Below are 24,708 nucleotides of genomic sequence, written 5' to 3'. Positions count from 1 at the left end.
GTTCTTAATATGTGTAGTTAATTAATAAGCTTATGATTCCATGAGTCTTTAATATATAACATCACATAAAACAATAGAGAACATGAAGTACGTGAATCTACTTTTTGTAGCCTAGTGTTTTCATCAACAGTCTGCACTTCACACTGAGGCCAACAGGAGAAACAGAGCTGATACCTGGATGGAGATGGGTAGAAAGTATATATATAAAGTACAGGCCAAACGTTTGGACACACCTTCTCATTCAATGTGTTTCTTTATTTTCATGACTATTTACATTGCAGATTCTCACTGAAGGCATTAAAACTATGAATGAACACATATGGAATTATGTACTTAACAAAAAAGTGTGAAATAACTGAAAACATGTCTTATATTTTAGATTCCTCAAAGTAGCCACCCTTTGCTTTTTTGATAGCACTGCAAACCCTTGGTGTTCTCTCAATGAGCTTCATGAGGTAGTCACCTGAAATGGCTTTCACTTCACAGGTGTGCCTTGTCAGGGTTAATTAGTGTAATTTTTCCCTTATTAATAAAAAAGCAAAGGGTGGCTACTTTGAAGAATCTGAAATATAAGACATGTTTTCAGTTATTTCACACTTTTTTGTTAAGTACATAATTCCATATGTGTTCATAAATAGTTTTGATGCTTTCAGTGAGAATGAATTTACAATGTAAATAGTCATGAAAATAAAAACGAAACGCACTGAATGAGAAGGTGTGAAACTTTTGGTACTGTATATGTATATATATATATATATATATATATATATATATATATATATATATATATATATACACAGTACAGGCCAAAAGTATATATATATATACATATACGTGTGCGTGTGTGTATGTATGTATATATGTGTGTGTATGTGTGTGTGTGTGTATATATATATATATATATATATATATATATATATATATATATATATATATATATATATATATATTGTGTGACAGTGAGCCAGAAGGCACAAAACCAGGACCCTGAAGCTAAAGCAGCTAAATGGTAGGCTATGCATTTAGGCTACTTTTTATATGTATTATTTACACTGTACTTTTCCTACAGTGACGTGTCTTAATGTCTTCAGGCCTTTAGTGCGCTCTTGAGTGGGTCAAGGCCTCAAGATTAGATACAAATGCAGGATTTGCAGGAGAGGATTTTCTCCTTATCTTCTGGGCCACACGCTCCAGTCCAGTAGGCGGAGGTAGTGCAACTGACATCCTAACCGCCAACACCATAGACATGCCAATACCTCCAAAGAAAAAAAAAAGTTCCCGTTCCCACAGCAGCGCGCGTGTTCCGTTGGCTTTGGTCTGGTCACGTGAATTCTCGGAGAGAAGGGAGGGGGGGACAAACATGGCCGACGATGCAGGGGAGGTAAACACAGCTGTTGAGCACGGCAAAGCAAAACAACAGCTAGATGAGCCCGAAGTTTCGGAAGCCTCGCCCGACGGCGAGTCCGGCGGCAGCGACGGCCAGGAGCGGACAGAGAAGCCGGCTACGGTGGCGGCGGCGGCGGCAGAGAGCAGCAGCTGGTCGGCTCCTATCCTGTCTCTGGCTCGGAAGGCCACGGAAACTATTAGCAGCGGGGTGAGCTACGCTGCTGCCCCGAGAAATCCCTCCCAAGGATCCGCTGCGAGCTCCCCGACGGAGCGGGAGTCCGAAAATGACCTCAACAATACTTCAAAAAAGCTTCCAGGTAACGTCAGGCTGTGACTATTATAAACATTTAACACTCAAACTGACCTAACGCTAGTTAAGTTGTAAAATATTGCAGCCATAAATTCCGTCTCAATACTTCCTATTGGAAGCTAGTTGTCAACTGTCTGGATTCAAGAGCAAAATAGTGACCGTGCACGAGATCACGCTGCATGACACTACATTGTTTATTCTGCATATTAAGGACACGAGCTTGCATCCCATAAAAGTTCAACGTTTTTTCTGTGCCTTTTTATTCTTCTACAGTTCTCTCCCCCAAAGACCCCATGGCAATAGAAAGAGCCAACCTCCTCAGCATGATGAAGCTGAGCATCAAAGTATTAATTCAGTCCTCCTTGAGTCTGGGCAGGACGCTGGACTCGGACTACCCTCCTCTGCAGCAGTTCTTTGTCGTCCTGGAGCATTGCCTCAAACATGGGCTGAAAGGTGCGACAGTCCACGAGGCTGACCTTTTTGAACAGAATTAGTTTTTATTTAGATCCAAATCCATGTCAGTAACAAAACAAGCAGAAATTACTTTTACTTCTTTTTTTTTTTTTCAGCCAAGAAATCCTTCATTGGTCAGAACAAGTCCATATGGGGACCTTTGGAACTGGTTGAGAAGTTGTGTCCAGAGTCTGTTAACATTGCCACAAGTGCCAGAGACCTGCCCGGCATTAAGTATGCTATTGCAAACAATTTTCCAGCTTACCTACTATACAATGTAAGACATGCTATAAACTCTTTTGGTTTTTTTGGTTGTTAAATTGTACTTTTATTCTCTTTTCAGGACCGGCTTGGGGAGAGCAAGGGCATGGCTGCATTTAGCGCTCATGCAGAAGACAGTAGCTGACTATATGAAAGCTTTACTGGACCGCAAAGATCTCCTGAGGTTAGTAACCTGGATTAGTTATGTAGGCTTAATATAGCTAGTATTTTATAGTAGAATATTAACATATTCACGTGCAGTGTTTCCCTGAGGATTTTTTTTAAGCAGTGCGGGCAGGTCTGTCCAAACAACCCCCCACCCCACCCCACCCAGCCCCGCCGCCAAATGTTTTACGTATGAAAAGGAACTGACACTTCACTGCAACTCCATCAACACAACAGTATGTGGAGTTCAACTGGGCGGGCCCAATAACCTCTGAATAGTTCTACTTGTTGTTAAATTGCAATGTGTGCATTATGTCGGCAGGATAATTTAAAATGCATCCGTGACTACATTGTGCGTCTGCCTTATTTCTGATACCGTGGCGGCAAAAATGTTGTCATGGCGGGCCGCCACTACAAAATCGACATAGAGGAAACACTGCACGTGTCAGTTAGCAGTTACTTTTCTACACTTCCAATGTATTCTTTTTCTCTCCATACCCCTCCTTCGATGCCCTCCATGACTGTCCCCTAGTGAGTTTTATGACTCTGGAGCATTGATGATGGAGGAGGAGGGGGCAGTGATTGGTGGACTGCTGGTGGGCCTCAATGTAATCGACGCTAACCTCTGTATTAAAGGGGAGGATCTTGATTCTCAGGTGAGTGCCGACAGGTTTTGTTGGCCTACACATCCCAGCTGTCACACCTCATGTTCTCTTCGAGAAACCAATCCTTTAGGATGCACAGTGATCAGTTTTTCTTTCCTATCCAGGTGGGAGTCATTGATTTTTCCCTTTATCTGAAAGACCCTGCCAACAGTGAGACTCCGAAAGAGTGAGTGTCTGCTTTCAGATAGACGGAGCGTCTCCCTTCCCCTGCTTTTTTATCATGTTTTGAACTGGTATATGTTCTTATTTTAGTTTGAACTCCCAGCATGATAAAGATCATTTTAATCCCAAGCAGACCTAATGCACAGTTGTATTCTTTCTCTGTTAGTGATGCCAAGATGACTGCCATATTGGATCAGAAGCACTACATTGAGGAGTTAAATCGTCACCTAAGTGGCACCGTGACTGACCTTCAGGCTAAGATGGACTCTATAGAGAAGACCAACAGCAAACTTGTAGAGGAGGTCAGACATATACTGTGTGTGTGACCTAGGGTTGCACAATATTGACAAAATAATTAGGAATATTGTGATAGCGATATTAATTTAATTTTTTTTTACAGTGTATATATAAAGAGAACAGGATACAACTTTAATTTCTCTGATTCGTTCCGTTTTGTTGTCTCTTTCTATTTTTTCACTTACACTGTCACTCTTGTCGAAATGTGCACACACGTGGTACTCCGTAGGGTTTGTCACGTAGTGGACCCGTGCGCTGACGTGCACTAACATGTGCAAGTGGCACGGTAACTGGCCAATGAAATGAGGATCATTATAGCGTTTGAAGCTGGCTATAAATCAAACACAACTAAGCCACACACAGCCAACGGATGGGATGCTGCGCTCCACAAAATATTGCATACTTATTGCGACATTTTTGGATATATTGCGATAACAATATTGAGTCGATATATCTTGCACCCCTAGTGTGACCTGCTGTGTGATTGTGCTCCTACTTGGTGGGTGTGACACATTTTGTTATTGCTCCAGTCGTCTCTCGAAAGCAAGACCGCCCCAATTTGGGGCCTGTGCTCCTTTTGTTTTGGCCCGCCGTGGCAACTGACATGCTTATGCTTATTCTCCTCTTATTTTGAAAGTGCTGTAAATTCCTAGCCGTGATGACTACAACACCCACATTTTGTGCAGCTAAAAAGTACTTAATCTGAGTTTCACGGCAATGTAAAGCACAGTGCTGTTAAACTTCCCTATTTACTTACATACGTAAGTAAGTTTTATCTATGAAGAATCACAGTAATCAATATTTAGTTTTGGCCCTTGGCCTTCCATCCAGATACATTTTGGCCCTTCATATGAAAGAATTTGGGCACCTGTGCTCTAAAGTATAGGCATTCCCCTCTCATGACAACATAGCATCTGTGTGTATTAGGTTTTCACCTGGCTGATAAGTGTGTTTTCTTTTCCTCAGCTGACGGCAGCAACAGACAGAATCAACTCTCTGCGAGAAGAACAGGAACAGCTAAGAAAGGAGAATGAGACGATCTTGCAGTCCAGCCAGAAAAAGGAAGAGGTCAGAAAGCATCTACAAGTAACTGCAACTGAACCACATTTACTCTCGACAAATGCCCTAAACTGTATAATGTGTTTTTTTTTCCAGGCAGCCCTTCAGGACAGCCAGGTGGAGCTGGAGACGTACAAACAGACTCGACAGGGCCTGGATGAGATGTACAATGTGGTTTGGAAGCAGTATAAAGAGGAAAAGCACATTCGCCAGGTCAGGTATCAAGTGGTTATAGCACTAGAATATTTCATGCATGTGGCGAGTACAAATTCAACTTCATACTCTATTGTCAGTCCATAGTTAGACAGACACCAGCACACCAGTGCACTGCTGGTGTTGTGGTTGAGCCATATGGCCTCTTGTTAAGCCTTGTGTTGTCACTTTTGGCACCTGTTTTAATGTTTTTGGGGCTTTTTTATGTTTAGCGTTTCTTTTCACTACCATGTATAAACACCACTTACCACTACTATAGTTATACACTTACTTTTGGAATTCATGGTCAATTAAAAACCTCATTTATAGGAAACTATACCTAATTCTTGAGTTAAAGAAGCAGACATTATGAATTATTTAGACTAATATTAAAGGAATGATAATCACAGAAGGGTCAACGTTCAGCGAGGATACTGTTCTGAAACATTTAAATTTTTTCCCACGACATGGTGCTCTTTGGATGCTTTTATATAGGCCTCAGTGGTCCCCTAATACTGTATCTGAAGTCTCTTTTATATAGACCTTAGTGGTCCCCTAATACTGTATCTTAAGTCTCTTTTATATAGACCTTAGTGGTCCCCTAATAATGTATCTGAAGTCTCTTTCCCGAAATTCAGCCTTGGTGCAGAATTACATCCACTAGAGCCAGTCCCACAATGAGCTTTCATTAGGATGTCCCATTTCGGTGTCTGTAGCTATTAAGGAGGAGAGGGGGGGCAAGGTCGAGGGTGGGGGTGTGGCCTTGACCAACTGCCACTTTGCTCGTTTGAAAGCCATGATGTCTCTCTCTCATGGGTGGGCCAAATTCTCTGGGCGGGCAAAGCAGAGAAAGGGGAGGTAACCTTGCTCCTTATGACCTCATAAGGAGCAAGATTCCAGATCGGCCCATCTGAGCTTTCATTTTCTCAAAGGCAGAGCAGGATACCCAGGGCTCGGTTTACACCTATCGCCATTTAGGGGATCATAGGCAGGCTGGGGGGAAAAACCTCAAAGTGAAATTTTCATGCCATGGGACCTTTTTAATAAAACACCCACATTTCAATGAAAGTAGAGATCTGATTTTTTGTTGTACTCACAAAGCGCGTTGTATGGGATCATCCATCCATGTTTTGTTTTTTTTAGATAATTAAATTAGGTAGTTAAAAAGAAACCCATATTTCTGAGATAGACATTTTGAGAACGGGTCAAATTTGACCCAAAGACAACACAAGGGTTAACAGAAACTTTAGCAAAACAGGTGTGTTTTGTACCGATGAGGCTCTTAGAACTGAATTTGACTCATGCCTTTTGTATGTTTGCAATGCATGATGTCAGGAGCTGGAGCATGAGTTGGAGCTCCAGGTGGGCCTGAAGCAGGAGATGGAGGTGGCCATGAAGCTGCTGGAGAAGGACACACACGAGAAACAGGACACGCTGGCAGCCCTGCGGCTCCAGCTCGACCAAGTCAAGACCCTTAACCTGCAGATGTTCCACAAAGCTCAGGTAGACACGCATGAATCCACGTTTTCTTTCGTCTTGCATGGCTCGCTCAGCGAGAACGCACATTAATGCAACCCCGTGTGGCTCTTAAGGACTCGGAACGAGAGGCCGAAAAAAAGCAGGCGGAGGCCGCGCAGCTTGAGCACAAGATGGATGAAATGGAGAAAGCAATGATTGAACTAGAGCAGAGGTATGTAGCGCGCGTGTTTCTGTTTCTAAAATGATATTCCTTTTTTCTTAAATAAATATTCTACTTCTTGGTCGTTTGTGCGTCACAGACTACAGAACTCGGAGCGCGAGCGAAGACAAAGTGACCAATCAGACAAAGATATGAGGGTGGAGCTGGAAGGAAAGGTGGACGCTTTGCAGAAACAGCTGACGGACCTGGATACACTAAGGTTAAGACACACACAGTTGGATACAATCAAATGGATAAAGCACAAGTTAGAAAACCGAAAGCATTAGACCGAAGGATAGTCTCTATCGGCAACATTTCATTTCAGGGATTATTCAGGTGCCGCTGGAAACTCGTGTTGGCATTTTAAACTCCGGTGGATTTCTGAGGACTATGGTTAACTGCTCCTCAGATCTCTGCAGGGTAAATCCAGACAGCTAGCTAGACTATCTGTCCAATCTAAGTTTTCTGTTGCACGACTAAAACAACTTTTGAACGTACAAAATGTTGTACCACCAAAACAAGTCCCTTCGTGAGGCTATTTTGCAACGGCACCGTGGCTCCATCCGGCACCCAGTGGACGATTGGGATTGGTTTAAAGAAATGCCAATAAACCAGAGCACGTTTTTCTCCCATCCCGAAGTGCTGTGTGGACTAGCCAGACCCTCCTCCGCAGCGCTGTGGAGGAAGGTCTGGCAAGGCGAGGCCAACAGAAGGATAACCTGACTATAAATATGTACTGCACGTGAAATAAAAGCAGAGATTTAAGATATTGTACTAATTTGTCTAAGATGAGTTAACACTAGTCTGAGGAGCATCCAAGTTCACATCTGGGTTCATTAAAAGACCGTTCAAACTTTAAAATCAGCTCCAAGGGTGACTAACCTTCCGCCCCATCTTAAACTGTAGAATAAGGTTCCTATTCAGTGGTCTTGGTCGGGGAAAGGGATTTCCTTTCAAGGTGCACTGGACATACTTATGGCTCCTTCACATCCTGAGTTCCAACAATAACTACAAAGTGTGAGACGGTTGAAATATTTACACTAAAACTACGTATATGTTTAGATTATAAATCTGTATTAAAAGGGATCCAGTACTAATTCGGTCAGTATTTGAATGTGGAAAAGGCACACCAATTTTAAACCAACTGATATAAAAACAGTGTTTTGCAGGTATTAAGTGGGAGTTTATTTCAAGTTGTCACAGTCCAAAGCAGCTCTGTTTTAGTCCTGCACACTCGCAGGCTTTAATTGGCTGTAGGAGTCACCGCGTCTCTTCTCCGTTCTCAGGCTGGGTTTGGAGAATGAGCTGCGCACTGAGAGGGAACAGAGGCAAAGCCTTCAAAAAGCTCTCCAGCGGGAACAGGACAACAGCACTGAGCTCCGCACACAGCTGCAACAACTCCAGGGCCTGCACACGGTCAGACACACACACCCACCTCACTCACTCAGGAAGTAAATTATTCTTCCAAAATGATGAAACTAGAGTTTATAAGTAGTTTCTGAATTCTCTATGCAGAAAACTTTCATTATGTGCAGTGCCCTTTGATTTGCATAAATATAGAACATATACTTCCAGACACAATATTATCACTTATACAAAAGGTATACATGTGCTTTTTTTTTGACACAGGTGTCAGCTTCATTTAGATTCTATAAATAATAATATACCATCTTAAAGTGGTGTGAGCAAATACGGACTAATAATGCACAGTATGTGATGTTAAGGAGCTTGTTTCCTGTGAATTGATGGTGCAGGAGCTGCAGGATTTGAAGCATGAGAAGCAGCAGCTGCAGCAGAAGTGTGAGCAGCAGGAACAGGCTCTGCAGGAGATGGGACTGCATCTCAGCCAGTCAGTACTTCTCATTTGAGTCTTATTTTATTTTTAAATGTGTACCGTGTCATGAGGTTTTTGTCGTCTTTGTCCAAGGTCTAAACTTAAGATGGAGGACTTCAAGGAGGTCAACAAAGCTCTAAAGGTAAAATGTAAAGAGTGGTGTACGTTTTTTGTTTTGTTTGTACAATTAAAGCTGTAAAAAAATTTTGAAAAAAAACTGCGTTCATTGCTCCCATTAGGGCCACGCCTGGCTGAAAGACGATGAGGCCACTCAATGCAAGCAATGCAAGAAAGAGTTCTCCATTGCACGCAGAAAGGTATTCTCTTTTTTTCCATTGCACTTCTATCAAAATCATCTCACAGCAATATGTTAATGAGGTGTCCACGTTTGTGCGTTGCAGCACCACTGTAGAAACTGCGGAGACATCTACTGCAACACTTGTTCCAGTAACGAGCTGGCCTTACCGTCTTACCCTCGGCCGGTGCGGGTCTGCGACGTGTGCCACGCCCTCCTGCTGCAGAGAAGCTCCTCCACAGGTTCCTGACAACACTGCATATACTCACCACGTTCAACTACTAGGTCATTGAATCTTAGGGAAATGTGATTTGGTGTAACATTTCCACTGCTACCTGAAATTCAGGAACATTAGTTTCTGTATTAAATTAAGGTGAGGAGCTTTTAACACTGATGGGATGAGCTAATAGTTTGTGAACTCAGTTTGACAATTTGGTACTTGATAAACAGACTCATTTTAATGTTTTTCTAATTCAACCCGTGGATGTAGATGGTGCCGAGGTCCCATCAGGGATATTGTTGATTACTGAGGATAATTTGTGATTTTGATAATCAACCTTGATATTATTCAAACTTGTCATGAATCTACCTTTTTTTTTTAACACAGCTATGGCCCCCCACTGATGGATACATGTAAAATTGTATAAATGACTGTAGAATGTTGACAAATAACTATTTTAGAATGTATTATTACCACAGGGTTTTGTGTCCACTGCTACGAAGCCATTTTCCTAACCGATTCGGGAGTGGTGACCAAGTTTTTTTTATCAGAGATTTGATAAATGAATAAAGCTTCCTTTTTTGCAATGCTCGTTTCAATTAGATATTCCAGACTAGTTTATTCACTTTGTGCACAGGAAATACAAATAGCATTTGAAGCAGTAGAAACCTTCATGTCAGCAGATTTTAAATTCACTTGCCCTTGACATAGCCCTCATCCACAAAAATAAAACACAACTCTTAACAGTCAGTCACACTTTAAGAAAACAATACATGCTCTGATCACATGAAGTCCTAAATTCATTCAAACATTTTGACTGGAAATAAAAAAAAAAAAAAAAAAACTAAACACTATGTAGAAGGTGAAACCATTATAAACATAAGAAGATACCAGACACTTTCTGACTTCTTTGTTCATGCACTCACATTGAAACTAAATGTTAAATGCCACCAGTACAGGATGAGTAAACCTTGGGGGAACAGCCAGGGTTTTCAAGAACACAAAAAACGGCACATTTCCTGGTAATGAAAATTGAAAGCATTGTTTCGGTTATGTGTCAAATCTGAGGAATGGGGAAGATAAACAGCACTTCTGACACTCGTGAAACCAGATGATCTTACTTCTCTCTGAAGATCATATACTTAAAAAAATTACAAACCCTACCCCCTCAATATTTTTTTTAACCTCACCTGACCCTACCCCTAAGTTTACTAGGTGAGACTTGCGTTTCCAGTCCTGCCAGCAAAATGCTGAGTTAAAAAAAACAACATCAAATTAAGAAAAATAATCTACATTCCCCATCCCCCGCCCAGTCCGTTCATAGAGCCTCTGCTTCCTCCTCCGCCGCCGCCGCCGTAGTAACTGCTTCCCATTCCGCCCTGGTTACCTAACAAGAGACGGAGAATACACACAATAGGACCGAGGAGTTCCTCAAGGAGTCACACAAAGAAGCCCTACGTTTCTGTCCTTCAAGCTAAAACAAATCATGCCAGAGTTTTGTACAAAGGGTTCTCTGGTGCACAGTAATACTTTAGTGCCACAAATAGGTTTGTTGAGAGCAGGTTGTACTTTAGGGTGGATGTAGAAGACACCCATTATGGACAGAGCTGACACTCACTGTAGTCACTGTAGCCGCCCATATTGCCCTGGCTGCTGTATCCACCAGAGTAGCCTGAGCTCAGCTGGCCGCCGCTGTAAGACGACTGGTTCCCTGTAGAGAGGACACATCACATCGGGTTCAGTGGGACATTACAAAACCCAAATTATTCCCTAGATGTACTGTGGTGCTGATTTTGTGAAGCCATTGCTTGCCCAAGCATCAAGGCCACAAACATTTCGTGCGAGCATTTTTTGTTTTATGCAAACGCCAACACCACTAGTCTCACAACCTCCCATTACTGAAACTCACCCATGCCACCCATCATCTGGCTGCTATACGCTCCGTTGCTGCCACCTGCTGTTGAGTTCAAGAACAGCTCCACGTAGCGGTGCTCTGAGCAGGAGAGAGAGAAACTGTGAACATCACTAAGAACATCTACATATACGCAGGGTTGCGAGTGGTAAAGTCACTTATTTTAAAAACTTACGCATGTTAGCTTTGTCTTTGGACATGGCTGCCACAGCATCCTCGTGTGTTGCAAACTCTACATCCGCCTCCCCCGTTACCCTGCCATCTGGGCCGATCTCAATATGGACCCGCACTGGATTCAATGGCGAGAAGAACTACAAACAACGTTACAACACATTTGTTTAAAGTGCAGCCTTAACGTCAGCAATATGCACAGAGTAAAGAAAACGTCAGCAATCCAGTCGTTTTGCAGATCATTTGCAGTCGCTCCTCTGACTTACGTTGTAGATGTCTGTCTCCGAGGCTCTGTATGGCAGACCCCTCATGTGGACACAGTGACCTGTTGTGCTCTGGAAGGAAGAGCCGCCATCGCCATACCGTCCATCCGATACCCCTGAATATATGGAATCGAGATTAGCACACGGTCTTGTGAGGACTTTACATCCTAATCAGATAATCCATTACACTGTGTTGCAAAGTGTTAGCGTGAAGGGACATAGGGTGGGCGATCATCTCAAACAATTGCACAGGTTAAAAAGCTTCAGTCCGCTCGACACCCACCTCCTCCATAGCCTCCGCGACGCATTCTGTCATAGGATCCCCCTCGGCCCATCATGTTGTAGCCGCGACCACCAGAGGGCCGGTCATAGGGGCCGGGTCTCTGCATGCCCATGGGCTTTCGCTGGGGTTCGTAATGTGTCCGCACCTCAGCGCGGCTACTCTTGAAGATCTCAATGTACCTAAGAGCATAGAGATACCACAATGAGGCCATGGAGAATGGACCAGGCAAGACTGCATTTGCTCAACACTAAATAAACTGGGCTATGCAGATGCTGTCATGGTGTAGTCCATAGGTAGTAATATCTTTGAGTGCTTAGTGCTAGTTGTTTAGAGAAAAAGGAACAACGTATTAACTGAGTTGCAAAAATTAAGCTGTCCAAATTGAAGGGCCTCATTAACTTTTAACACTTTTCTTATGGTTACCTGGAGTGAGTTATCTCTGATTCAATAGAGCGTCCTGTGTCCTTGCCATGACAGCCATTGTCCTGGTTTTAGAGGGACAGAGAGGGCTCCAGCCCTTCTGCAACTCACTCTAAGCATTACCTGCGACAGTGGGCTCCAGATCCATGTGTACAGTGGCCCTCTGATTTTACCACCAGGGAGACTCCTTACCATTTATCAACCATGACTGATGTTTAGTGCTGAGACACCATTTGTTCTCAAAATTAAGCATGTACTCTAATTCACGATTCGTGTCATACTTGTGAATGGTGCCCAAGCATTAATCTTCCCATTGAACATAGTGAATGTGTGGCGTTATTTGAATCTAACATGGCAACTTGTGTATGCATTTGTGGTAAAACATTACATATGCTTAAATTAGCCAAGGTTAGTGTTGTGTCCGTTTTGCATTTGGTTCAGATGTTGAGGGTGCACACCATGAGAAAAGCAACTTATCCAGCCAACCAACCAACCATCCCCACCTGTGCCCTATTCTTTCCTTGTGTTTCTTTAGAGCCTTTTCAGCTATATCCTGTGAAGCAAACTGCACGAAGGCCTCCCCCGTACTCCTCCCCTGGATGTCCACCGGCAATGTTATCCCATTTGGCACGATTTCCAACCCTTCAACCCAAGGACAGATAACCCCAGCAGGGGACATATTAAATCACATGCCCAATCACAGAGAGAACTTTCTCTAAAGAGAGAGAGAAAACTTATGGAAAACTCTATACATCATCACACATACCAGTTCAGTTTTTAATCAATGACTGGCCATTTAAACAACTTATGTTTACTGTATTTTGGGGATAAAATAGAAATGAGAGGACAGAGGAAGAATATGGAAAAGGGCACTGTGCGGGACATCTGGCAAGTATTGGTGTGTTGATGAAGAGAGAAAAAGATCCAGGTGGGTGACATGAGTTAAAATTACTGTTTGCTCATTAGAAACTAATGCAAGACTTGATAGATAGATAGATAGATAGATAGGGAATATAAGAACAATGTATTAAAAAGACAAGGGTGTGAGTAAATGGGGGGGGGGAAAGGAAACAATGATACTGGGGTAAGAGACTCTTAAATCAGTGATGAGTGAGACCCATCATCATTAGTTAATTACCAGTAGGCACAGACAACTTAAACATTTCACTACACCGTTTTACAATCAGACGAATCAAAGAGAAAATAAAGTGATTAAAATGGGCTTCAGATGGATATGATAGGCAAAGATGGGAAAGGGTGCTTGCATAACAAGAGTCCTACCCTTGAGCTAAACATAAAGTCTTCAAATAATTCCTCCTTTTAAATTCTAACTAGCTTCCTTTTCTGGTGTCATTTCCTCTCTGATAACAAATCCAAAAAGATGAATTTGACTATGCTATGATGTAAGAACATACAGTAGGTTATAAACATTTTCCTATGGCATATTGACGTCTTTGTAAAATCAGATGAAGAATTGGTAAGTGTCCATAGGAGAAACAAGAAAAGGAAGATCTAAATTTTTTTTTTTTTTTTAAAAGTACGTATCACCGACTTACATTCAGGCAAGTTAACAATTAAACACTGAGCAAGGCTTTTTCTTACCTGAGAAAAACTGTACGATCTCCTCCTTGCTGCAGCCAAAAGGAAGGCCTCGGAGCCGGACGAGGCCGTCTCCTGCCGTTTCTGGACAGTTTGGACCTGTGTGCTTCATGACCCAGTCCATCTCCACATTGTTGGATTTAAAAACTGCACCACAGGACATATAACAGTCAGCTATCACAGCATGAAATTCAGACAATTCACAAAAAAGGAGTTGTAAGCGGTTGCACACACCCTCTACGTATCTGTGACCCATAGTTTCTCTGTCCTTCTTCACCGCAATCTTCAGGTCTTCCTCGGTCTCCAACTCGACAAATGCCTCTCCGCTGGGACGACCCTCTCTTGTGTAGGTGAAGTGGATGCCACCTCCATTGCTGATGACTTTGCAATCTGCATATGATAGTCATATTATCAAATCACTTCTGATTCCCTAATTATATTCGTAAACATTGTAATCAGGGGCCTAGCACAAAGTTCTGAGCCGTGTAGAAAGGCATTTTCTATGGGCCACTCCCCGCATCCATTCATTCTAGCATCTTTTTGGGCCTTCCTCAGATGAGGGCCCTGGGTACTCCGCCCCGCCAGTCCGACGCCCCCGATTGTAATGTAATGTAAATAAATATATATAAATATAAAATAAATACCTACCTGAGAAAAACCTTTGTACTTCATCCACTGAGCAGGACCAAGGGAGACCCCTGATGCGTACTACGTATCCCTCATCAGCCATGATTGGTCACAATCCCTGATGAAAAAAAGGAAAAATTCAAAAAGACTGCAATATTAAGTATGAGAGATTAGCACATATTACTATATAGACCGATTTTCCTCACGTAATGTTTAATATCTGTATTTAAGTGCATCTCTGTTCCATGTCAGCACTGTTCTCAATGTCCTGCTTCACACGGATCCCTACATCCGAGGAATTTACTGGTATGTTAGCTATTTTCCTCCTTACATCTGTGCACGTAACGTTAACGTTATAAAGTTACTATATTGGTGAAATTGGCTGAGGTATTACTTTATTGGACTAAAATTGTGTTTTCTCGCTACACTAAAAAAAATCTTTCAGACGCCGTTTTATTCGCAGTTCACCTTTTACAGGGTAAAAAGGTTCAAGATCTTCACTAGACACCGTCGTCTTCAAGGGAGTCGCATAGAATAATGTAAATTAGTTGGCAGCGCCATCTTGAGGCCGTCTGATTGTGCTAAATTGTAGCATGTATACTAACGTTAAAACAAACAAAAAAAACTAGAATTTCGTGGCTTTTCCCCGCTACAAAGAAAGTTGCTGTCTGCAAATCGCAAGCAGTGGTCACAATTGCCTTATTCCCAACTCTCCTTCGCGAAAAACCGACCACTTTATAAAAAGCGCGAACCGGCGTCGTTCCTAGCTCACGTTAGCGACACAACTATGTGCAGCTAAGTTACTTTCATCCCAGAACATTTCTGGTGTTGAAGCGTTTGAATACACATTGTGCGTTAAGAGTTCGCAAAAGCCACATTATGAGTAAACTGGGACCGCATTCGTTTTCGACAGGATGCGTAGCTAGCTCCTCAGCACGCTCACTACCGCACCCAGACACAGGAACAAAGCGGCCCTCTCAGCCGGCGCCATGTTATCAGCGTTAACACTTAGCTAGCTAGTTAGCTCTGACTAGCTAGCATTCTCTAAATAACGGTATTATATTATAATCTGATTCACACACCGGTAGCTATGTTATGCTGTTAAAGTATGAAAAGTTAGCATTGCGTTTAGGCCCGGCACATTAAACAATAGTTGCATTAATCAATTTACCTGATACAAGCGTAGATACAACACGAGTTTGTATGACCAGATCTGCGTGATGCAGCTGAAACTATTGCGCTGGGTTGCCAGACCTCCCCAACTATCCCCCTTTCAGGGACTACATAGTCTCGCGTTGCCAGACCTTCCTCCACGGAAGCATTCCGGGATGGGAGAGAACCCTCTGTTTCAAATTGAAACACAATCACGTTATTCATCATCATCAAACAATTAAATACTGTTGTTATCAATAGTAGTATCTAGCTGTGTTTTGAATTGTATCAAATTCCAATAATACACTGCCATGTGTCCATGAATGAGGCAAAGGTCTGTGATTAGGCTACTTCACGTCTGTAGCAGGACAGTTTATCTTGTTGTGAAGCGAGGATAACAGTAGGGACCTGTGTTTTTCAGATAATGATAAGATATATCAGATACAATCTTATGTGAAATCAGTTTGACTAAAATGACAAAATTATTTGTTTTGGCAAGACAAGAAAACAGCGTCTTATTTTACTTTTCACCCTTTCTCTAACTGGGAATGTTGGTATTGACCAGTGGTGGACTGTAACTAAGTACATTTACTCAAGTACTGTACTTAACTACAAATTTGAGGTACTTGTACTTTACATTTGTCTTTTCTTTCCATGCCACTTTCTACTTCTAATCCACTACATTTCAGAGGGAAATATTGTACTTTTTACTCCACTACATTAATTTGACAGCTTTAGTTACTTACAAATTAAGATTTATGCACACAAAACACATGAAGTTTATAAAATACAATTTTGTATTGTAAATTAAACTACCCAACAATATATAGGCCTATACAGCGAGGAGAGGATTAAACACTTAGTTGATTGAGAGGACAGTTTTGATCATCTCCAGAGTCTAAAATGTGAGGATTTTTCTGCATTGAGTAGCCTACTTTTAGTTCTAATACTTAAAGTACATTTTCCTGATGATACTTACATACTTTAACATAAGTAACATTTTCAATGCAGGACTTTTAATTGTAACAGAGTATTTTTACAGTGTGGTATTAGTACTTTTGTTAAAGTAAAGGATCTGTATACTTCTTCCACCACTGTTGTAATTGACAGTGTCAGAAGTACTCATTTTTTCTGAAGTAAAACTATTAAGTATAGCTAAAACTATTAATACTGCAAAATTGGCTACAAGTCCTGCCATCAAATGTTTACTTTAAGTAAATATTTGAAGAGAGGAATTATCAGCAGAATGTAGCCTACTTCAATTTACTTAAAGCGGCAGGATTAAAAAACAAAAAACACCAGAATTTGAAATAGAATGTGACCTCTTCCTGCATCTCTGTCTAGCTCCTCCCATTAGGCGAGCTCGGGCACCAGCTTCATACAGTAACATTTAGAGTACTAATCATTCATTTCATCCCGATGGCATGCCACAAGTCTATGAGAATGACTGTACCGTTTTTGTTGTAAAGCAATTTGAGATGACATAATGTGAATAGGCTCTAGTTAGCTACATAAACATGCACTTGAATTAGTCGCAGCCGTGAGCTAGGTATAGCAGAAGGCTAAACTACTGGATTGTCTACGGCGGATGGATGCTAGCAGTAGGTGGTGCCGCGGCTTCGGCCTCTGGTCCTCGCAGCTGCTGTCATCCGAACAAGGAACCGCTGGAGGCTGTGTGAGAAACAACGTAAACCTGGCAAACAAGCCGGTGTTTGTGCTAGGCTAAAGGCTAACCCCAACAGACCAGCTCTTCTGACTGTTTTCACAGCAAATGTCCCCTCCCTGGACTACATTTTTTACATAATTTCGTTATATGCACTTGATTTCGTTGATCACAATAAAGTCTCTTTTTCTAACAGTTTAGCCTTGAATTAGCTGCAGCCCTGAGTCTTTGGCTACAGTAAACAGAACTTTCACCAAAGGAACGTGCATGTGCATCTACATTACAGCCAATACAGTACAGAACAGCCAATAGGAAGGCTCTCTCGCTCTGAAATGACCTGTGATTGGCCAAAGTTTCCAGTCAAGGGCTAGATTTCCAACAGCCTGAAAACAGAGCCAAGGAGGAGGTGCAGAAGTCTAGTTCTCTCTCAAAACACTTGAAATACAATATGCTGAAACATTATTGTGTAAAAATAAAACTGCCGCCCCAGCTTTAATGTCCGTAAGGTGGAGCTTTTAACTCTAATAATAGGCTATATATAAAATCTGAATCTGCAACGTAACCAGTAACATTTTTCTGTCAGGTAAATGTAGTAGTACAATGTTTTCCTCTGAAGTAGAAGTAAGTCAGTAGAATACAGTGGGGTTGCATGTTAGGCCTAAGTGATTTTGTGGCCGTCTGTAAGTTATTTCAGGGTACAGTGTTTCTGGAGAAAGCTGCAAGCAGCAATAGCGGAGGTCAAGCAATCGTCCTGTACCGAACAGGTACGTTTTGAACGGGTAGCTACTACAATAGCATGTTCAAATCAGTTAGACAGTTCAAATTGACCGAATCTGTGGGTTTTTATACAAACCTGGCAACCCCGGCTGAATAACCAATCGCTTCCGACTGGCCTGCGTCCACGCCCAAAAATTATGACGTTGCGAATAAGGCCCTTGGCAGGACGGGTGCATCTCTGGCCTTCATATCCAATTTACCCTGTTTACAGTGGTCAGTAACTTGTCAGGCTTTTCAGCTTCTTTTAAAGTAGAATATGTATCCTTCATAGGCAACAACAAGGCCAAAAGAAGCTTGCTTATCACAGCCAACAAATAATAAAAAAGAAACTTTTAGCACTAAAACCCACTTAGTAAGACAACTCATAGATTTTGGAGTTGTTGTGATGATGATGATTAATATGAGGATGTGTAATAGTAATCTAGTTAGCATAAGCTTATTTAGCCTTGGTTGTTGGTTTTGGTGACAAATGTGACCGAATGATCGTCAGTTTAAAATTTGGACAGGAGATGTGAACCTGCAGCAAGTAATACAAGTAAGCTACAGATACATGTTGAAATAAATAAACCCTTTGTAAGGATTGACGCAGTTTCCCTTCCTTCAGCAACTTCAAAATTAGTTTGAGATATTTGTGTATCTCAGAGGTAGAAAATCTTGGGTTTTTATTTTGTACTTCATATATATATATATATATATATATATATATATATATATATATATTCCTAATATCATTTTAGTTGGAAACGTTGCACTCCGCAAAAGTATATTCGAGTTGCCACTGCCTGGACCATCATTAAAATACTGCTCGGTCATTATTAATGAATTATTAATTGCACATTCTACAGTCCATTTACTTTGGATTCTAAGGTACAATTTAGGTAATAGACATGTTTACTTTTACATTAGCAAACTTTCAAGAGCTGGAGTTCTCATGAGGTACTTTTATACTGCAATATTGCTGGTTATTACTTAAGTTAAGGATTCAAATAGATTTTCCAATACAGGTACATGTATGAATATGAAACACATGATGTTGAAAAGAACATGGATGGTCACACATAATAATTATAAGGATATACTGTAGTGTCAATGTGTTAGTTTGCTACATTTTACTGCAAAAAGCTGAAGCCATTTACTGATGTTATAAGTCTCACAGAATCCAGCTAGCCTAAATGTATTTTTTTAAGCATTACCCATTCCCTAGGAAGAAACCAAAAACATTGGCAATGAGACCTGACACTGTTTGATTATGCAATCACAAGAGTTCAACCCAAAAAGTGTTTTCATCAATGAAAATACACCTCTTTTAGCACAGCCATATTCCCTTACCTGATAATGTGTATATATATATATATACATATAAGTAATAATTACATATAAAGAGTAAAGGCATTTTAGGAACTTTGTTGAGTGAGGCAATTTTCACTCTGGGCCAATTGGTTTTCATGGTTCATGATGGACAGCCAAGAAAGTCGGTGGGAGTCATGCAAAGTTCAAACCAAATTCACTCACTGGGGTCAAAGTAAAGACTTTTAAATTTGTGAGTACTTTAAAATGATTTTATGCACCAGAGGGCCACTTCAAGGAAGTGTATAATTCCCTTAGTGTTTTGGAAATTAAGTTCTTGATTTTTGTGGGTGAAGTCAATGGTGAAACCCCTGTGTATTACTGTCTCTATTACCTAAGTCACACCTAGGCCTACACAATAGGTTAAATAATATAATAGGATTGCGTGTTGCTTATTGGCAGCAAAACATCAAACAAGTGTGATTATGATCCAGAGTGACCATTGTTTTTTCTTGTTTTTCTGTGTGCGGGTTTATGTTTTGTCTCATGTCATTGCCCCTTAAAAAAAGATACTCCTTTATTTCTTCAAATTCTAATCTTATTATTCTATATCCTCACTAACACAATAAAGCCAGTTACATTATGTAATTTTGTGACGTTGAGCTATTGATATTCATTGTCATTTTAAATTACATTAAATGCGTGATTAAAATTAACAACAAGTATCAATTTACTCTCACTGTAGCCCTTTTACATACGATTTCCCAATAAGAGTTTACATGAACTAGTAAAGCTAGCTACCAGTTAAGTTGGCCTACCATGTCAAGTCTTGACGTTCGTTCTACAGCCTCGTGATATTGGTAAACCTAACATGACGTTGCGGTCTCAAGTTTGACAAGCATTAACTTCGACCAATTGAAAACAGAGCTTTTTTCTGCTCAACCAATAGGGGTATCGGGATTTTCTACAGAGGCGGCCATTCTGAGAAACAGTGCGTATCGGGTTAGGTTGTTAGAAAGTTAATGGCTGGGGGAAAGAGATCCTCCTCAACCCTCGCTTCGGGAGAGTTTCTGGATTCCCTGAAGTAAAATCACGCAAATATCCTAAAAAAAGGGCCTGGACGGACGTTTAAGTCAACAACTAGCTCGTGAACACACGTATCGTGAACATAAGTATGCAGGATGCAGTAGCCGGGACGGCAATGCTGACGGACGGCTTCGAGGACGAGATTGACTCGGTGACTCCTCGCTCCCCAGTGGCAGGGATGGGGGTAGGAGCGACATCAGGAGGAGTCGGACTAGGGGGCATTGGAATTGGTGTAGGTGGAAAGAAAGTACGTTTGTACGGCGAACCAGGTGGGCCTGCAGCAGAAAGACTGGATTTCAAACTAGCGGCTGCGGCCGTCCTCTCCTCGGGTCCCGGATCCGGCAGCGACGAAGACGAGGTTTCAGAGGTAGCTACGCTAGGCTAAGCTAGTAAGCTAAGCTAACCAGAGAGCTAGGCAACATTCCTCTCCTAGCGCGAGCTTGCGGCTAGCTAGCCAATTAGCTCGCAGTTGGCAACCACCCCCTCCCAGGCCGCTGAAATTACGTAAAATAAGCCTGCACTTTAATCAAACAACACCTCTTGCCAGTTCAGATGCTTATGGGGTGTCTTATGTCGATAATGTTTGGTGAGACACGAGCAGTTGTTCACGCCGAGCAGCTGAAATGTTTTATTTATGCAGCGCAGGCTGTGGCCACGGCCTAGCTCGGGTGGAAGAGACGACGGCCTCGTTCGGTGCCGTCTCGCAACACCCATCACAAGTTTGCAGCTCTTCCAACAGCTTTCCAGCCACAGCAAATGGAAGATGCCCGTGAACCCAGGGACGCACACGGCCAGCTAACTACCTGCCATGTCGTAGTTGTGGTGCAATTACGTCACTTTTCCAAATCATGTAAATTAACGTTAACTTCGATCGTCCCTCAGCTAACTTTTCGATACGTATAGATTATGCTTTTCCTCGCAGAACTCCTCGACTTTTAGACAGTCGGTGTTGACAAATAAACCATTTTTTTCCCCACCCAAAACCTTTTTTCGGCCAGACAGCCAACCAGTAACTGTTAACTTGATTTGCGTTGTCACAATTGAGAGCAGCTAGAGTTCATGTTGAAAGGTGTCCAACTTTCCATGTGCTAGCAGTCACACACCGGGACAGGTGTGATGGCATCTACTCCTCAGCTTAACATACTTTAGACACGTTTTCTATTAGCGCAGATGGATACATAAACTATACAAAATATTTGTCGCTACAGCACTAATTTCAAAGTCACCTTTTTAGATGACAAGAATGTGACACAACCTGCCATTGAGGAATTTTCACAAAATAATCTAAAGGTTACTATGTCATAACCCAACCATTTTTACTGCATGTCTTGTCTAATGTGAGCTGTCATTAAGATATTCAGACTTCTCAGCCATGATATTGTCTGTAAGCGAGTTTACCATGTCATATGACTGCAGCAGACACAGGAATCGCGACCGATCAGACCGCTAAAAAGCAAATATGTGATTTGTACAAACGTATCAAAGGTCTCCGATTAATGACATTTTAATTCTAACGTAATATTCAATGTCCTCTAAAAGAGGATGCGGTATTTACGGTCAAACACTGTAATCAAGGAGCTGAGCAATGCACATTACCTGTTGAGCTGTCTCTATTATACTTAACTAATATCTGACCATAGTGGCATCTGTCTGAAACATACTACAGCCATAACATTAAGAATGTCAGCTGATACCAATGTCAATATAGCATGACCATTTTTGTCTGAGTATCAGCTGTGTATTACCCGAAGGAGAAAATATCAAGTTTGACAATTGCATCTTTCGCAGTGTAATTGAATCAGATTGGAAATGTGTCCTCTGTGTCATGTTTCTTAGCTCACCCAGCCTACTATATAAGCCTGAAAGGGAGCATTTGTTGTGGTGTTTTACTCCAGAGGAGAACTCGCTGCTCTGGGCAGTAGCTAAAATCTGAGCCCCAGGATTAAGCAGATGCCATTCTAGGCCTTTCCAGCTCTCTGGATACCAACACTCTGGGAACTGTAGTTCATTAATGGGGGAGACTGATGTCCATTGTTGATTATAAAGGCCTTAGTAGAACTACATCCCCCATGGGTTGTTTTGCTCGGCGTTCCTATCGTATAGCTGAATTCCTCCAAATTGCTGAATGCTGACTCTCTCCCAACATTTGCTCTATGGGCCAGGCCCTGCATGCCGGCTGCAGCTTATGGATGGACATAGACAGGGATTGTCAGTTTTTGTCAAAGGTTGTTTTGCAAACTGTTAATCTATTCAAAATCTTAATTGTTTAAAATTCTTACCCTCTAGGCAGGCTGAATTAGTTGTAATGTCTGTCAAATTTGTCATTCCCAGCATACCAGGTCTCCAAGACATAACATGACGTTACACTTAGGAAGAACCAGTCATCGGTACACTGTAAATAAGGGGTCAATATACCCAGGTGCCAATAGGATGTTCCTTTAGATGAAAACCAAAATACTTCTCCCGTAACAACAAAGTTTTATCTTTAAGGAGAGATCTGAAGTGTTTTTTTTAATTATTAGTATTAAAAGCTCTAATCTGTAGTTTTAAGTTGGCCTCTGTGTACAGTCTACTTACATTTCTTATATTGGCTGTTTTTTTTTTTATTGCATATGTTTATGGACATACTTTGATGTATTCCACCTGTGTACCTGAATATGTCATGAGTAATTTACACTACTACCTGTGGTGCGACTAAGAAGTTACTAAAGTTCCACCTCTAAAATTTGAAACAATTGGCTAAATATTTATAAGTCAGCTTTAACTTTTTTTTGGTGTTTGTTTACATTAATAATTTTTAGGTAATGTTCTACTTTTAGAACATTCCTCAATTTTTAATTATCATCAGATGAAAAGCATATAATCATTTATTTTCATCTGTGAACTACCGTACAGTAACCTGTATGAGTAAAGCTGTAATTTATATGGTAAACAATATGAATGGCCATTAATTGACACTGCAGCTACACTTTAGAAGTAAATAAAACATTGTTGGTTTAGTAAAGTTTGTTTTCTTATGTTGACATACTTGGGGTTTTTGGTGTAAAATAAAATGTCTAATACAGGATAGCCAACATGGCCAAAGCTCAGGTATGAGACTGTGGTGCTGTACTTGGGCAGCTGACTCTCAGCTGAATCTCACCATGTGTGCAGGGGTTTTAATTCCTGGCCGTAGCACTTCCTGTGCTTTGACTGTGCTCCTTTTTGCTTTCCCTCCTGGTGAAAGAAACCGTAACTAAACAAAGGCAATATGCCACTTCTGTACAGAATAATGGAAATAAGTGATGTATTAGGCAATATAATACATGTTGCACTGTTTCCGCACGTATTCACAAGTTATTCTATATCACAAATACTGTTCAAGGTCTCGATTTTATATAAATTCCAGTTGTTGATCAGAAATGAACATGAAAACCGCTGACAAACGGCTAATGATTGCTCTTTTTCCCTTCCCTCTATACCTCTTCTAGGTGGAGTCATTCATTTTGGACCAGGAGGACCTGGATAATCCCATCATGAAGACAGCGTCAGAGTTGCTTTTGTCCAGTGCCACAGATGGAGTAGATTTGAGGACTGTTGATCCAGAAACACAGGCTCGACTTGAAGCTCTGCTGGAAGCTGCAGGTATGACTGCTTCGTCTTAACTTGATTCAGCTTTACTTTTTTTTTTTTAGCTGACCAGTATCTCATTGGCCACACGTATTTTGCCTCCAATCTGTCTTGATATGTGCTTTAACTACATACACTAACTTTACATAAGTAAAACCACACCTTTCTGCCTCAGTCGTTTCTCCCACTATCCTTTTTAAATCCCAACAATAGTTGAGGTCTTAGTTTGTAGAAGGCCTAAGGCTGAAATGGCAATAAAGAGAACCCGCCGGTTCGGCGAGTGTTAAATCAGCACATAGTTTGAAAGTGATTTGGGTAAACTAGTTTGATTAGAACTTGTAATCTAAGTGTAAGAAGGTTTTTGTAGATTAATCCATTAGGGCTGGGTGTCCTGGCCTCGTTTAGGCTTATGAACATTACCGGGCAGATTAACGCTGCAACACGCTTGAGCCTCCACACAGCATGTAGAGAGTCTGTGTTGAACGGCTAATGGCTAATCTCATACTACTCCCCTTTCTCCTTGACTATTCAGAACAGTAGAGTTGACAATTTACGTTAATCTGCTTGTTTAAGATTGGTTACAGCTTGCATAATAATGATAATAATACCATGTTTTCTTATATTGATTTGTGAGGTCTCCTATAGTATTAGCAGAGAGAGAAAGAGAGAGGAGTGTCCGTATGTAGCGGTTGTGGCAGGAAGATTAAGACAGCCTCTCTTCATTCCCTGTATTAACAAAGTAGCCAAATATAAAAGCCTGTCAAGACCATCGCCAGGGAAGATGCCAAGCATCTGGTGATGCTTATGGGTTGTAGACTTCAGGCAATTGTTTATTGCAAAAGATTTGCAACCAATTATGAATGTCTTTTGTTTGAGGTTATT

At 41.4% G+C, this 24,708-nt stretch overlaps 3 protein-coding genes across 8 annotated transcripts in view; 2 read left to right on the top strand and 1 right to left on the bottom strand.

Annotated features, from left to right (window-relative positions):
• The first annotated feature begins 1,093 nt into the window (after positions 1-1,093).
• Positions 1,094-9,178, top strand: rufy1 (RUN and FYVE domain containing 1). Its single transcript, XM_028588894.1, has 17 exons — positions 1,094-1,703; positions 1,970-2,149; positions 2,266-2,383; positions 2,493-2,594; positions 3,108-3,231; positions 3,345-3,406; positions 3,569-3,704; positions 4,666-4,767; positions 4,855-4,971; positions 6,286-6,453; positions 6,543-6,640; positions 6,729-6,848; positions 7,915-8,044; positions 8,383-8,477; positions 8,556-8,604; positions 8,702-8,779; positions 8,864-9,178. The coding sequence occupies exons 1-17, from the start codon at positions 1,247-1,249 to the stop codon at positions 9,005-9,007; spliced, it is 2,280 nt and encodes a 759-aa protein (XP_028444695.1). The 5' UTR covers positions 1,094-1,246; the 3' UTR covers positions 9,008-9,178.
• A 389-nt stretch (positions 9,179-9,567) lies between these two features.
• Positions 9,568-15,577, bottom strand: hnrnph1 (heterogeneous nuclear ribonucleoprotein H1). Its single transcript, XM_028588896.1, has 11 exons — positions 15,424-15,577; positions 14,274-14,370; positions 13,860-14,015; positions 13,629-13,772; positions 12,530-12,668; positions 11,607-11,785; positions 11,327-11,439; positions 11,065-11,200; positions 10,887-10,970; positions 10,596-10,688; positions 9,568-10,364 (listed from the first exon to the last, which is right to left on the bottom strand). Exons 2-11 carry the CDS (start codon positions 14,353-14,355, stop codon positions 10,267-10,269), a joined length of 1,224 nt encoding a protein of 407 aa, XP_028444697.1. The 5' UTR covers positions 14,356-14,370; positions 15,424-15,577; the 3' UTR covers positions 9,568-10,266.
• Positions 15,578-20,083: 4,506 nt separating this feature from the next.
• Positions 20,084-24,708, top strand: part of ankhd1 (ankyrin repeat and KH domain containing 1) — a 35,720-nt gene continuing 31,095 nt past the window's right edge. For all 6 annotated transcript variants that reach the window (XM_028588893.1, XM_028588892.1, XM_028588891.1 and 3 more), the window contains exons 1-2: positions 20,084-20,584; positions 23,688-23,841. In XM_028588893.1, coding sequence (XP_028444694.1) covers positions 20,306-20,584; positions 23,688-23,841 — 433 coding nt within the window. In that variant the 5' untranslated portion in view covers positions 20,084-20,305. The remainder of the gene's footprint in view (positions 20,585-23,687; positions 23,842-24,708) is intronic.

Source organism: Perca flavescens, chromosome 10, assembly GCF_004354835.1.
Source record: "Perca flavescens isolate YP-PL-M2 chromosome 10, PFLA_1.0, whole genome shotgun sequence".
In the NCBI taxonomy this organism is placed as follows: Eukaryota; Metazoa; Chordata; class Actinopteri; order Perciformes; family Percidae; genus Perca; species Perca flavescens.
The sequence above is the reverse complement of the archived record's forward strand: the minus strand, read 5'-3'. Positions and strand labels throughout refer to the sequence as shown.